The sequence below is a fragment of the Balaenoptera ricei genome, chromosome 3, assembly GCF_028023285.1.
Source record: "Balaenoptera ricei isolate mBalRic1 chromosome 3, mBalRic1.hap2, whole genome shotgun sequence".
Lineage (NCBI taxonomy): Eukaryota > Metazoa > Chordata > Mammalia > Artiodactyla > Balaenopteridae > Balaenoptera > Balaenoptera ricei.
In genome coordinates, this window is record NC_082641.1 from 101,114,493 (window position 1) to 101,129,454 (window position 14,962).

General features: G+C 39.5%; 1 protein-coding gene across 1 annotated transcript; it reads left to right on the plus strand.

The window, feature by feature from the left end:
- Positions 1-2,647: 2,647 nt before the first annotated feature.
- FTMT (ferritin mitochondrial) lies at positions 2,648-3,376 on the plus strand. The gene has a single exon (XM_059919435.1). It carries the CDS (start codon positions 2,648-2,650, stop codon positions 3,374-3,376), a length of 729 nt encoding a protein of 242 aa, XP_059775418.1.
- The last annotated feature ends 11,586 nt before the right edge of the window (positions 3,377-14,962 follow it).

A 14,962-nucleotide genomic window follows, 5' to 3' on the forward strand; every position in this document is an offset into this window, starting at 1 on the left:
GAATTTCAGTGAAGCCTGAATTTGCAGCCTTCACCAAAATCAGGGCCCTGATAGAGAAGGACTGAGACTCAACTCTCTCATAGTTCTGGATTCTAGGAATTCAAAACATATTGGCAGGGCCATACTCTCTGTCTCTGAAGACGCTAAAGAAGAATCGTTCTCTATCTCTTATAGCTTGCGGCAGTCTCTAGTAATCCTTGGCATTCCTTAGCCAATGAATCTTTCACTCTAATCTCTTCCTCTGACTTTGCATGGCTTTCTCCCTTGTGTGTCTATGTGTTAGTTTTAAATTGCCCTTTTCTTTTAAGGACACCAGTCACTGAAATAAAGCACACCAAAATCCAGTATGATCTCATGCTAACTTGATTATATCTGCGAAACCCCTATTTCCAAATAAGGTCACATTCACAGATTCTGGGTGGACATGAATTTTAAGGGAATACTATTCAACTCATTCACCTTTACATCAACAATTAAGCTCTTATCTCAGCATGGTCTAAGTAGGAAAATGCTGGCCCTGCTAAGGAATAGAGGGATTATACTTAGAAGGAGTGACAAAACTTGGTTATTAAAAACTGGCATGAACAGGGAGAGCGTGGCTTAGGAGTGGATTCTGAGGGTGTTGGACTCTAGGATAGTGGAGGTTGGAATATAAGATTGAGTAAGGTAGAGTTTTGTTGATGTGGGGACACTCAGGATTTAATTTCCTGACAATAGACCTTAGAGCCAGTATTAATACTCTACTGGGATGGCTCTTTGGAGTTTGAAAATACTGATAGTCCACGTTAAATGAGGTGGAAAGAGCAGAGCCACCTATGCAGAATGGAGAATGCAGAATTCTAAATGAGGAAAGGCTCAGAAAGTGAGCATGCTAGATTGAATCTGTTACATAAGATCCAAGACTCCACCAGCTGGTGGCATTCACTGTTTGCACAAGACAAAAAAGGATGTGATGGGGAGGCAGTCGCCAACTTTAATCAGAAGCTCAGCAGCATAGGCCAGGACTGACTAGAAAAGGTGCTGTTACAGATAAAGGACTGGCTTCCCTAGTATCAATGGATATGAAATGGTACAACCACTTTGAAAAACAATTTGAAATTCCTTAAAAAGTTAAACATTCATGTGTCACATATGATCCAGCCTTTCCACACAAAGTATTTATCCAAGAGTAAAGAGAGCATATAACCACACAAAGACTTGTACGGGAACGTTCATAACAGCATTATTTTAATAGCCCAAAACTGTAAACAACCAAAATGTTCATCAATGGGTAAAAGGATAAACAAACGGTGGTATGTCCTCAGCAATGGGATACTACTCAGCAATGAAAACTATTGATACACGCTACAATTTTGAGTGGATCTCAAAATAATTATGCTGAATGAAAGAAATCAGGCAAAAAAGGTATACATACTGATTCCATTTATATGAAATTCTAGAAAATGCAAATTAATCTGTTTACTGAGGAAAAGCAGATCAGTGGATGCTTGGGATGAGGTGAAGCAGAGAGAGGCAGAAACGAGGTATTACAAAATACAAAGGGGCATGAGGAGACTTTGAGAGGTGATGAATATATTCATTAGCTCGATTTTGGTGATGATTTCAAGATGTGTGTATATATATATATATGTGTGTGTGTCAAACTCTAGCAAGTTGTACACTTTAAGTATCTTCAGTTTATTTTATGTCAATTATACCTCTATAAGCTGTTAAAAGTGTATATATTTACTTTGGTGCATCTGTGATATCTATTTTTTTATGTTATTTTAATCTGTGAGAATTAACATCAACATTTTAACAATGGTTCTCTCTGGGTAAAGGAAGGATTAGGAATGTCTTCAATTTTCTTCTGTGAGTTAATTATCATTTTCTCAATACACTACAACAGTTATATATATTCTTTTAAAACCAAAGGCTATCTTAAATTTTTTTAACTGTCCTTTTAAAAATACGTATCTACATCATAGGTATGTATCTACATCAAGTAACAAGTTTAGAGCTAGTTTATATATTCTTCCTACATTTTATATATCTGATTTTTTACAATGAAGATAAATTTTGTATCTAAAAATATGTCCTTTTAGAAGAAAGCATTATCTTACTACAGATTCTTGAAAATGTGCCCAATATACTGGCAACTATTTCCATACTTAAATTTGTTAAAATAACCAGAAAGTCAATTTATAAACATCCTCTTTGGGTGTAGACCTTTATTTACTCTCAGATGAATTGGTGGTGACTTTTGTTTTACCCTGTTTCACTGCCTTGCCTCTCCCACCCCTTGGTCCTTGGACAGAAAAAAGTCAGAGAGGGAGGGCAAGTGTCGCTTGGCTCCATCCTTTCTTTTGCAAGTCACAGCGTCTAGTTTTTGACAGTATTTTTAACTTATGTGAAATAGTAAATTACAAATGCCCAAGAGCAGAAGTCTTTCGGCGACGATGGGGGCAATGTTTGTAACTGTCATCTGCCTTTTCCCAACCGCGACTGGCGCGCGCCCCCAGCCTCCCTCCGCCTGGAATTCGGTGCCTCTGGAAGGGGAGTGTGACGCAGTCGCCGTCACCTAAAGCTGCATTCTGATTCAGATCTGACGCTCCGGCGCGCTGAGCCGGCCTGGCCTCAGTTTCCCCGCTTCTAAAGAGAAGGGGCCATGCTGCCCTGTTTCTTGTTCCTCTCCAAGCACATCAGCACTTCGTTGGTGTCCCTGCGCAGGGCGCGCCACGGCTTCGTGCTCCCGCCGCGCTGGGTCCCCAGGCGGCCCTGGGGCTACCCGCCCGCCGCCCCCCGCCGCCCGCTGGCCGCAGCCGCCTCCTCGCGGGGACCAGCAGGGCCAGCCGGCGCCCCCTCCAGGGTGCGCCAGAACTTCCACCCGGACTCCGAGGCCGCCATCAACCGCCAGATCAACCTGGAGCTCTGTGCGTCCTACGTGTACCTGTCTATGGCCTATTACTTCTCCCGAGATGACGTGGCCTTGCACAACTTCGCCAGATATTTCCTTCGACTGTCCCGGGAGGAGACCGAGCACGCGGAGAAGCTGATGAGGCTGCAGAACCAGCGGGGAGGACAGATCTGCCTACAGGACATCAAGAAACCGGACCAGGACGACTGGAAAAGCGGGCTGAATGCCATGGAGTGTGCTCTGCTCTTGGAAAAGAATGTGAACCAGTCGTTGCTGGAATTGCACACTCTGGCCTCAGACAAAGGTGACCCCCATTTGTGCGATTTCCTGGAAACCCACTATCTGAATGAGCAGGTGAAGTCTATCAAACAACTAGGTGACCACGTGCACAACTTGGTTAAGATGGGAGCCCCGGATTCTGGCCTGGCTGAGTACCTTTTTGACAGACATACCCTTGGAAAGGAAAACAATCAGAACTAACCCATAGGCTGCCTTCTCCACCGCTCAGGGTGTGCCAGGACCCAGAGGCAGCTGCTTCCTCGGCTTATTTTACGGACAGTGTTCAGAGATCTGTGGTTCAAACCATAGTTTTATACCAATTGTTCCTCCTTTCCTTTTATATTCTTCTGTTACAATGTCCCAATAAAGTGATTTGTAGAGAATATGTATGTAGCCCCATGTTAACAATGGCTTTTTGCCCAGCATCAAGATAATTTTCCCAGCTCAGGATGAGATGGTATAAAAAAGACTGCAAAAAAAAAAAAAAAGCTACTGAAATAAATGCAAACTAAATTTCTCTGGTTACCAAATATTATTCCAGACCATGACCCTTCACTAAAATTCCATGATATTTAACTCAACAAATGCCTGTTATTTTCAAGACCTTATGTTAAAGGCTAGAGTGGGAAAATGTGTAAGATAAATATGCAAAGAACTATAACAAGATGAAGAATATATAATACTGTAAAAATCATACATACAAAATTCTATAACAAATCTGTGATCTGTTTTTGAAGGATTATCTTATTACAGACTCTTGAAAATGTGCCCAATATACTGGCAACTATTTCCAGTTCCAGATTTCTCAAATCTGTGATCTGTTTTTGAAGGATTTTGTGATCAAATAAATTCAAGAGAAGCTACAAATGGTATCAGTGCTGGTCTTGAAAAGTCACAATGTATGTTAGCATTTTAAGGGCTCTGGAAGTCTTGAAATTAAAAACAAAAACCAAACAAAAAATCTTGGATCATTTTTTGTTTAGCTCAGTGTTTCCCAAACAAACCCAATATCAGCTAGTTTTTTGTGCATGTGTTTTAACAATGATAATATAACTATACAGATATGTCTGATAAAAGACTATACAGCCTCCATTTTAATATACCAAAAAGAGTGAATACGCTGCAGAAAACACCTTCCTGTGGCCTTTAAAATGGAGTGGAAAGAACACTGGGATGGAAAAGTCAAGAAGGGATCCAGAATGAAGGAGGCATCAGCTGGGCAGATGTTTTCTTGGGGTGGGGGGGAGGAGGTGCAATAAAGTGAGTAGGAGAATATTTGGTCAGTGGGCCTTCTGCTAGACTAAGAGTGCCGGGTGGTGTTTGGAAAGATGGGCTAGAGCCCAACTATGGACGTGAGAAGGAAGGATTAGGTTCAATTTGGTGAGCAGTGGCAATGCTTCAAAGGGCTTCCAACAGAAGAATGCTGTGCTTAAGTGTTGAGCAATCAGAAGTGTAGTTGTACAGAATAAAAGTCTGAAAACAACCTCAATGTTGGTGTTAGTTTGGGTCCTCTGAGAAACAGATGCCAAGATGGGATTAAGTGCACAAGAAATTTATTAGGGGAAAAAAAGAAAGGACGTTGAGAGAAAATGGGAAAAGAGCTGGGAGAAGCAGGGAGAGACTTCAGACTCTGTGTGAATCTGATTCTGAGGGAAGGAAGAAAGGAAAGTTGTTCACAGTTCTCCAGAAATTTCTGCAAGGCCGTCTGGGAGACCTCCAGCCAAAATCGCTCATCAGAGGAATCCTAAGTGTCCAAATGGGCCTGCTTAAGTACATTTCCGGCATTCAGTTATTGACTGGGAGTGACCCACAGGAAGTGCAGCCTTGCAACAAACTAAGAGATGAATGGATTTTAGAGCACAGCAGCTGGGGTCCTTGGAAAATTGTACACCCTGCAGTACCAGATCTGAGAGATACACACACACACGACTGCACAAACTCAACAAAATGGTTTAAATTAAAATGGCATGCATGGGAACTCTCTGCAGCTATTAAATATGATTTTATCAAACACATAATGATGTGGACAGAAATTCACAATGTGTTATCTTAAAAACAAGCTTATTACAAGACAGGTTTACATTATATAATTGCATATATATAGAATTCCAGGGAAAATTATATAAAATATATGCATATAAAATGGAAGTATATATACCAACAAATGTAGCTAGATAATCTCTTAGTGATATTGTGTTTGATATTTATTTTCTTAAGCTACTTGTTCTTTTTTAAATAAATTTCTTGTCATGGGTACCAATTATTATCATAATAAGAAAAATAAAAATATAAAATAAAAAGAAAGCAAAAAGGTCCTGAACCATGGTGAAATCAATGGATATAGAAACAAGGAAATGTTGGTGAGAGCTTAGAGGTAGAATCTTTTTAATTTTGCAAATGATTCCCTGGTGGTGCAGTGGTTGAGAATCTGCCTGTCAATGCAGGGGACATGGGTTCGAGCCCTGGTCTGGGACGATCCCACATGCCGCGGAGCAACTAGGCCCGTGAGCCACAACTACTGAGCCTGTGCGTCTGGAGCCTGTGCTCCGCATCAAGAGAGGCCACGATAGTGAGAGGCCCGCGCACCGCGATGAAGAGTGACCCCCACTTGCTGCAACTAGAGAAAGCCCTCGCACAGAAACGAAGACCCAACACAGCCATAAATAAATAAACAAATAAACCCAAAGTTTAAAAAAAAAAAAAAGAAATGAGGTATAAGAAGAAAACTAATAGAGCTCAAATCTGTGTTACCAGAGAATAGAGGACTTGAAAAAAAATAAGAATCACAATAGGAGGAATAATTGGGGTGGGGCAGTGCATAACGATTTGCTTTTGATTATGCTGATCAATCTCTATACATTCTATACTTAAGCTGGTTTATTTTGCTGCACAGGAATGCTATTACATTTCTGCAGAAAATGTCCTCTTCAATTCTTCTAGTTGAGTGTCTTTCAAACTGCATATTGCAACCTATTAGTGGGTCATGAAATTATTTAGTGAGTTATTATTCACCTTTTGTTAACAAAATAGAATTGAAGTGAAAGTAAGTGAAGTAAGAATGTCTCCTGAAATTCTTAGTTTTTGTGTTTTTGTGTGTGTGTGTGCGTGTGTGTGTTCATGTATTTACATCCTGGATAGTGATATGTCTTATTCTATGTTGCTGTCAAAAACATTCAATAGCTATTATCCTACATAATTATTTTACATTCTCATCTCAGATCTCTCGATCTCCTTCCCCTCCCCACTGTCAATTGATAATCCTCTTATTTCACTGAAAATTTAGAAGTAATCACAGGAGAACTTCACACTTTCTCCTCATTGACTTGATCACATATTTGCATCTGTATTCACATACAAAGCACTTTGTCCTGATACAATGGTAGAAGCATCTATTTTGCTCTCTAAAACCAACCCATCTCCCACTGTGCCTGAATCCCAACCCTCCCACACACTCAAGGGCAAAAGGACATCACACCTACAATTATTCTCTCACTTGCATCATGGATTCTGCTCTTTCTATTAGTTGGTTCCCATGAGAAACAAAAATAGTGTTATTTCTTCTAATTTTTTTTTTTTTTAAATGTCACCTTTGGACCTACATTCCCTTAAGCAAACACTAAGTTACCACTCTCTCTTTTACAACAAAAGTTCTTGAAAAAGTTATTTCTGCTTCCTGTCTCCAATTTTTCTGTTCTCTCTTGGTCCCTCCTAAGTAAGGCTGTGTTCACTGTTCACCACACCAACCTTGTTATTTTTCTGTCAAGATCATCAGTGACTTCTATAATAATAAATCTAGTGGTCATTTCTCAGCCTTCCTCTCACTCAACCAGCTAGCGGGACTTGTTATTTCTTAAAACCCTTGCTTACTATTCTTTATCTCCCTCTCCCTTTCTAATCCCCCTCATCTTCTTGAACTTTAAACATTAAACATTTCAGAATCAGTCTTCACATCTGGATCTCTTCTCTTCTTTATCTATACTTGTTTTCTAAAGATCTCATCCAGTCCTGTGACTTTTGTTTAACTATATATCTGTTGACAAATAACATGCTTATATAGTTTGCTTGATTTTGCCTCCAGACTTATATATCTAAATATTTATTGATACTTCCCTTCAGATGTTTAATAGACATCTCATATTTAATATGTTCAAAACCACACACTTGATTTCACCATCCTCTACAACCTGTTCAAATTCTTTTGCATCATAATAAAAGGAAATTCCATTCTACCAGTTTCTAATGCCCTGTCATTCTTGACTACTCCCTTTCTCTTATACCTTATACCAGACCTTCAGTAAAATCCTGAATCTTAACCAGTGCTAACAATCTTCATCTTTGCCCCTTTGGTACAAACTCCCCTCTTTTTTCTCCCTGCATTATTATATTTTCTGTTACACTTTTGACTGGTCTAAATGCTTCCACACTTGAGCACATGCAATCATTACTCCACAAAGTTGCCAAAGGGTTTCTTTGTAAGTCAGATCTTGTTACTTCTTCATTCAAAGTCCTTCAATGGCTTCTCCTCTCATTTGGGGCAAAAGTCAATGTCCTTAACATGCCCCACAAGGTCCTATGTGATTTGAAACCCTGATATCATCACTATGCGTAACATAGATGTGTTTTTTTTGTGTGTGTGTGTAAAAGTGTAAGAAGTGGTATGATTATAAGATACATATTTAAAATGAGGTCAGAGAGGTATCTCTCCCTCTCTCTCTCTCTCTTCCCCTCAGGCCTATTCCCTCTGCTAGAAAAGAACACTTTGCCCCCAGATGTGAACATGGTTTGCACTCACACTTCCTTCAGGTTTCTGCTCAAATGGCATTTTATGGAGAGTCTTTATTGATTATCCAATCTAAATTAGTCACCACATTTCCCATCACTCTCCATCTTCTTACTCAGCTTTTCTCCACAGCAATTACCACCACCTGCCACATTTTTTTATTTGCTTATACTTTCTTTTCTCACTAGAATGTAATTTCTGTGGAGCAGGGACTTTGTTTTATTCACTACCAACTCCACAGCTCTACAGCAGTACTTATCTTTATAGGTTCTCAGTGAATGAATGAGGGAGTGAGTGAGTGAAGACATCCAGAAGCCAGTTGGAAGTGCTGGTCTTCATCTTTCAAAAAGTATCAGAGAAGTGAATCTGGAAGTTATTCATATAGAGATCATAAGTAAAACTGAAAAGGCTGAACTGACAAAGAGAGGAGATAAAAGAGAGACAGTGGAAAGGGGTCCAAATATAGACACTTGGAAAATTAGAGGAGCTCTATATTTAGGGGTGATTAGATTAAGAAGCCTTGACAGGATACAGAAAAAGAACAAAAAAATAGCAAGACCAAAAAAAACAACACTTGCCTTGGAAACCAGGGAAGGAGAAAGAGTTTCCATCAAATGCTGCAGAGCTTAATGAGGCTGTGGATTGAAAGGCCATCAAATTATACTCTATTTAAAGTTATTACAAAATAGTGGCTATATTTCCCTGTGCTGTAAAATAAATCCGTGTGGGTTATTTATTTTATACATGGTAGTTTGTGTCTCTTAATCCCATATCCCGATCTTGCCCTTCCCCCCTCCCCTCTCCGCACTAGTAACCAGTAGTTTGCTTTCATTGTAAATCAACAATACTTCAAATTTTTTTTAAAAAACAAGGCCATCAGAGTTGGCAGTTCTGTAGCTCATAGGTTATTTCAGAATAGTGGCTTTAGGAGTGGTGGAAACAGAAGACCATATTCATAGGGCTAAGGTAAACAGAGAATATAGAATTCTCATTTGAAAAGTTTTTTTCTTTTTTAAGTAATTGAAGATACTAGAGGGTACAGGATGGCTGTGATTGCTTTTGGGACAAGAAAAGAAGCTAGTAAAATGGAAAGACTTGAGAAGCAAGTGATAGAATGAGGTTCCAGGGGAGAATGGAACACAAGGTAAAGAACCTAGGTATGATCTGGAAGGACATGTCCTCTGAAAACAGAATGCATAAAAGAGGAAGAAAGTAACATAAACTTTAAGATGAGAAGAGGGCAAATTGAGGGTACTTACACTGGCTGAGCTCAAACTTCCAAATAAAGTGAGGCAGGAGATAGATGGGCCCCAGGCTGAACAGCTGGAGCTTGTCCACTGTGGACAGATACTCCAAGATGAAGAGGAGGGAGGAGCTAAGCCCTGCCCAGATAAGAGACCACATATTTCTCATTCTCAAAGTCAAGGAGACCTTCCCAACTATACATGCGCAGAAACACTCTTTGGAGGTCAAAAAGGGAGGGGGCGCCACCCCATAGTAAGTGATGTCAACCTACCCAGAGCCCTCTTTGCTAGAATCCATCTTGGCTAAGAGATGCATGCTCACACATGGGAGGACCCTCAGATATACCAAATACGGACTCAGAACCAGGCAAAGCAAGATGATTGGCCAAAGGAAACCCAGAAGAAATGTCCCATAAAAGTGATTCCAACTACCACGAGGGCGAAACTCTCTCTCTGAGGCCACCCGTCTGTCTATCCACACGTACTCTTTCTCCTCCTAATAAACACTTCACTCATTTCACTGCTTTCTGTCTCTATGTGGAAGTTCATTTCTACACAGCTGAAGGGCCAGGGCATTACCACTGGCTACTGGCCCTGGTGGTCTAGTGGCTAGGATTCAGTGCTCTCACTAACTTCACAGGCTAACTTCAATCTCTGCAGGGAACCAAAATCCTGCTTCAAGCCGCTGCAGGCTGAGGCCACCCGAGACCAAAAGTAGCAAATGAGATCATCTACTGATATACAGCTACTTCTCTCTAGAAATATTTTAATTAACTTCATTTATCAGATATTATTACAAAATAGTAAATATAAGTCATTTTACAGATGGGATATAATCTTTACTCTTTGTCTAATATTCATAAAACTACAAATCAAAAAGCATACACCTGGAGTCCAGCCAAGTGGAGACTAGATTTTGAAACAAAAACCTAGTTTACAGAAAGAAATGACTCCAAACCCCTAAATATCATGAGACATTGTTCTGCTCTGGAACACAAACACCAAATGATGCCAAGATCCAAGGCCTTCAGACTTGCAGGAAAATACAGCACATTCCCCCTAACATTAGCAGCTATTGAAAATCATCATCTTTCACATTCAACTGTTAACCAGGTTTTGTGCAGTTCATTTAAAAGCTTCCTTGGAGAAGCACTTAGTCTGCATGACAAGATATCTCAGAACAGAGTGTGTGTGTGTGTGTGTGTGTGTAAATTTCTTACTGAAATTTGACCCAGAGTTCCTGAAGCCAATAAAGCTCACTTGACTTTTTAAAAATTTGAACTTCACCTTCATTCAAGCTTTCCACTCTCAAATAAAAGCATCAGAGAAAACATTCAGCAACACCACTGTAACAAAGAAAGGTGAGAGGAGTCCATGGTGGAGAAAAGGGAGCCTGAGACACTCCAAGAGTGCTCCAAAAGACACATTCAGGAAGCAGACAACTAGAAAACACGTACAACTGCTAACCAGACCTGACCAGGGTAGTCTTTCTGCTCACAACAGACTGTTAAGCATAAACTGCCAAGCAGCACTCAGTTTATGAAATCAAGAAGGTTCACAGGCTTTGGCATGGGTTGTTAGTTTTCCTAAACTTCATATTTCTATTGTGCAAGTTTAAGACACTTAATAGGTATATTTGTTTTGGAATGAAGAAATGAACACAATGATATGTTTGTGTGTGTGTATATGTGTGTGTGTGTGGTGTGTGTGCATGCTCCCGTGCTTGCTGAGTGTCAGGCGGAATGCCAATAACCAACAGGGAGAGGGACTGCCTGACAGTCTCAGAGAACAGACCATAGACATGCACTCAGGGTTGGGCTCCTTCCAAGCAACCTGGCCGATTTCCCAGTACAGATGGTGGCCAGTCTCCTGAGAGAGATATCTAATGCTTTTGGACAAACCTCAGTCTCTCTTAAACCTCCTGAGCACCATATTTTCATAGACTGAATTAGCAAAAAGAATTTCCTGTACTGTAAAAGGACTGTTAGGCTAATAAAATGGTATTGCATGACCTCTACACAGATCCTAGATAGTGTAGTCTGGTAATTAACAGCCTGCACTTGAGAATTCAAAATACTTACATGACAATAACTGCTCCACCACATACCAAATGCATGATTTTGGGAAAAGAAGTTAAACTTTTGGAGATGGATTTCCCTCTGCCATGATAACAACCTATCTCAAAGTTTATTGGGGAACTAAATGAAATAAAGAATATAAAGGTCAGCACATTGTCTGGTACATAGCAAATGCTCAATAAATATTAGCTGCTTAGAATGGGTGTTTTTAAAAGGGAGAAAATTTTGTCAGTGTGTTTGTGAATATGTTTGCTTGTATATGCAAAGACTACCTCTGAAAGGATAATGTCAGTTGCCCTCAATGAAGAGAACCTGGTAGCTGGGAAAGGGGTGCTAGTAAGACTTTTTTCATTGTATCGCCTTTTGTGTCTCTTGAAATTTTAACCACTTGAAATTATCACCTTTTAAAGAATCATAAAATTTTAATGTAGCAAATAGGAGCTTCTATTAATTTTACTCACTTCTAAGCATAGCACATATGATGCATTTCTGTATAATGTGTCCCACATTAAATTAAGAAGTAATCCAAATACAAAGCTGGACGAGGACTCATATTTCCCTCTTTTTTTATCTACCCTAATACATTTCCCAAAATTGTTTGTTCCTTTTGCTCTCTGCTTAGCCATTGATTAAATACATAGGTAGTCCTGGCTTCACATTGTTTCAAATGTATGAATTTCAGTTAATATAGTTTAAATAACAACAGTTCCTCAACAAACTGGTTCAAATTTTAGTTACCGTGGTACCTTTACTGTGAATAAATTGCATGAAGAACAGACTTGCTGCTAGCTCTTTAGCCTACAAATCACTGTATAAATAGCAACTGCACATCATGATCAGTTACCAATCATGTCAACTCTTTTAAAGTCTGTTGGTGATTGGTCATTGTGCATCTGTCATTCACTTTACCTTCAGATAGTAAAGCACATAGTTGTGTTGTCTCCTTGTCTCTCAGTGACAAACCCAGTAACATTTTATAATATTGAATAATCTGAAGAGAGAATTGGTCAAAATACGAAAGTACAAGAAAGAAGTGAAAAGCAATACTACTAGAAGTGAAATTGGATATTATTAGAACTCATTGTCCTAAATGAGCAGTTACAACGAAAAAGATTAAGATATCCCAGAGAAGTGACACCTGCAAAAAGTTTCTCATTGAAAGAGCTCTTGGAGATATTTCACAACATTCAAAGTGCAAAAGATAAAATTTTGGAAATGAATCCAAATTTTGAAAGGAGTATGACAATTCACTAAGACATGAAAAAAAGATTCTTGTCCCATATGCTGTTACATTATAAGAAGAAAAAGGCAAACACTGATCAAACTACAGTTGACTCTTTTTTCAAAGAAATAAAGCACTTTAATTCCCAATGTGTTTAATGTTTTAAATTTCAGAGTATTAAATGAATATTGGTTTTACCATTTTTTGTTCATTTCCCTTTACATTTATAACCAACAGTAAGGGAGTAGTTAATGTTTTACCAAAAAAATGTTTAAAGGTCATATAACAAGTATTTAATTTGGCATGACTGGCCCTGTATAGTCTGCCTTTATAACTTCATGTCCCACGTCTTTGCTCTCTACCCTAGCTGTACTGGCATTATTTTAGTCTCTATATTCACCATGCACACTCCTGCTACAGAATCTTGCCATGTTGCTCCATTTGCTTCCTTCCCTTTTTTCATCTACTTACCTCCTACTTAATCTCCAATTCTGCAACTGTCACTTATGCAAGGAAGAGATCTTCTGTTTGCCCCTCCAGAACTGCATTCTGCTCTTCTTCACCTTTCTCCATGCTAACCTGCAAGGACATAACAATGGGCTCACCTTCCCTGTGGTCCCATCAAATTATTTGTTCTCCCAGCTCCCTCTTTTCAATGTCACTGCAGGTTTGTAACATTCCTCCTGTGAGGAAGGCAGCTCCCTCTAATTAGCCATCTGTCTCCAGGCTCTAATAAGCCCCTCTAACTCTTGCTGTATTAGGCCTAGGGTGGGAATGTCCAACCTTTGCCCTACCCCCCAACCACTTCTTTAAACATAGCTGCTTTATTATACTCTCTTCAGATTACCTTATTTGTGCCCTGTGTTTCCTGTCAGGATCCTAACTATGATCTTGTTCTTGCTTTTTTCTCCAACATGGTCTCCTAAGACTTAGACCCTCATCCCAATCCATACAGCTTACAGTCTCAACTGCAATATACTGGACTACTTACAGCTCCTTGACGGTGCCCTTTTTACACTTAGATCTTCTTCCTTATTATTCACCTGCCCCAGTATCCACCCACAATTCAGATGTATTCTCTTCCTGAAAGCTTTGACATCCTCAGCCTGCAACCTTCTGGTTTGGGTAGTCATTTGAGCTCCCATAACACTCTATCTATACCATAACCTTATCACTCTGTGATTGATTATTCGTTTGCCTTTCCTACAAGGCTCTGAACCACTAATTCTGTAGTTTCTAGTCCCCCAGGGCCTAATAAACTACCTGGTATATGATAGCTATTCAATAAATGAAAACTACAAAGCTGTATATAAAGTCGAGCTAAAGTAGTTCAGAGCTTTACTATGATACATTAAGGAACAATAAATTATCAACGTGTTTATCTCTTTTCCCAAGACAATTTTTTTTCTCCAAATATAGCATCTTAGTAAGAATACAGTTACCATAGCCAAAATACTGCAATAAGTGTACAGAATGATGTCATTTCCTTCATCAGACATTTATTCCTTCTGAAAATAAAATCTTTAAGCTTACTTCTCAATCCTTCTTCACTGAGCATTTTATCCCTTCAGTGTTGTCAAAGAAAATCCGGTACATTGAAAAGCAAAGAGAACCCCAAAAATTGGGTCAAGAAAGGTTTTGGAAGGTTTTTCTAGGTTAAATATTATGAATTTTTCATAGCATTGCTACTCCCACACCACTTGCAGTATTGATGCACATTTACCACTTGTTTACATGCTTTTATTAAAGCTATTTTTCTCTTCTCTTGTATGGCTACCTCTTCCTCTCTCCTTCCCCATTCAACCACATTATTCTTCACCCTATTCTTTAGAGAATGTTACAGTGTGCCAACTAAATTTCCTTACCACTTTCAGGAGTAGAGCGCTTATTCCTTCAATTGCTGGGAATGTTGACAGTTGATGCTCACAGCTGAATCCTCCTTTCTAAGGATTACCTTCAGCTGAGCACAGCTGTAGCTATATCACACCTCCTTCCTGGGGGCAGTCCACGTGCAACGACTTGTCAGTGTGGAGGGTTAGGAGGAGGAAGGCAAATAGAGAATGTAGAGCAAAATGACTCCCTTGCTCTGGTTATGAATGACTATGCAGGAACATCCCAGCTCCAGAGGTCTCCATGGGATCAGCTGAGCTGCTGCGGTGACTGTATCACGGCCCAGTCCCTCCCTCAGCTTAATCTACTTTCCTTCATTTCCCTCAGTGGTTGACCCTGAGAGCACTCCATAAACTTCCTGCATGCCAAGCACTATCTCAGAGTCTGCTTTCTGGGGAAACTATGAGAGCCCTCAAGAAGGAGCTCATGTAAATAAGCTAATATGAATTCTTCCGTGCTTCCCTTCCATGAATATTTAATTATATACAAACATATATGGGCATATAAATGTACATATGTATAATAAATATATGATTTTTGTTTTTTTAAAAATGAGGTCTCATTATAAATTCC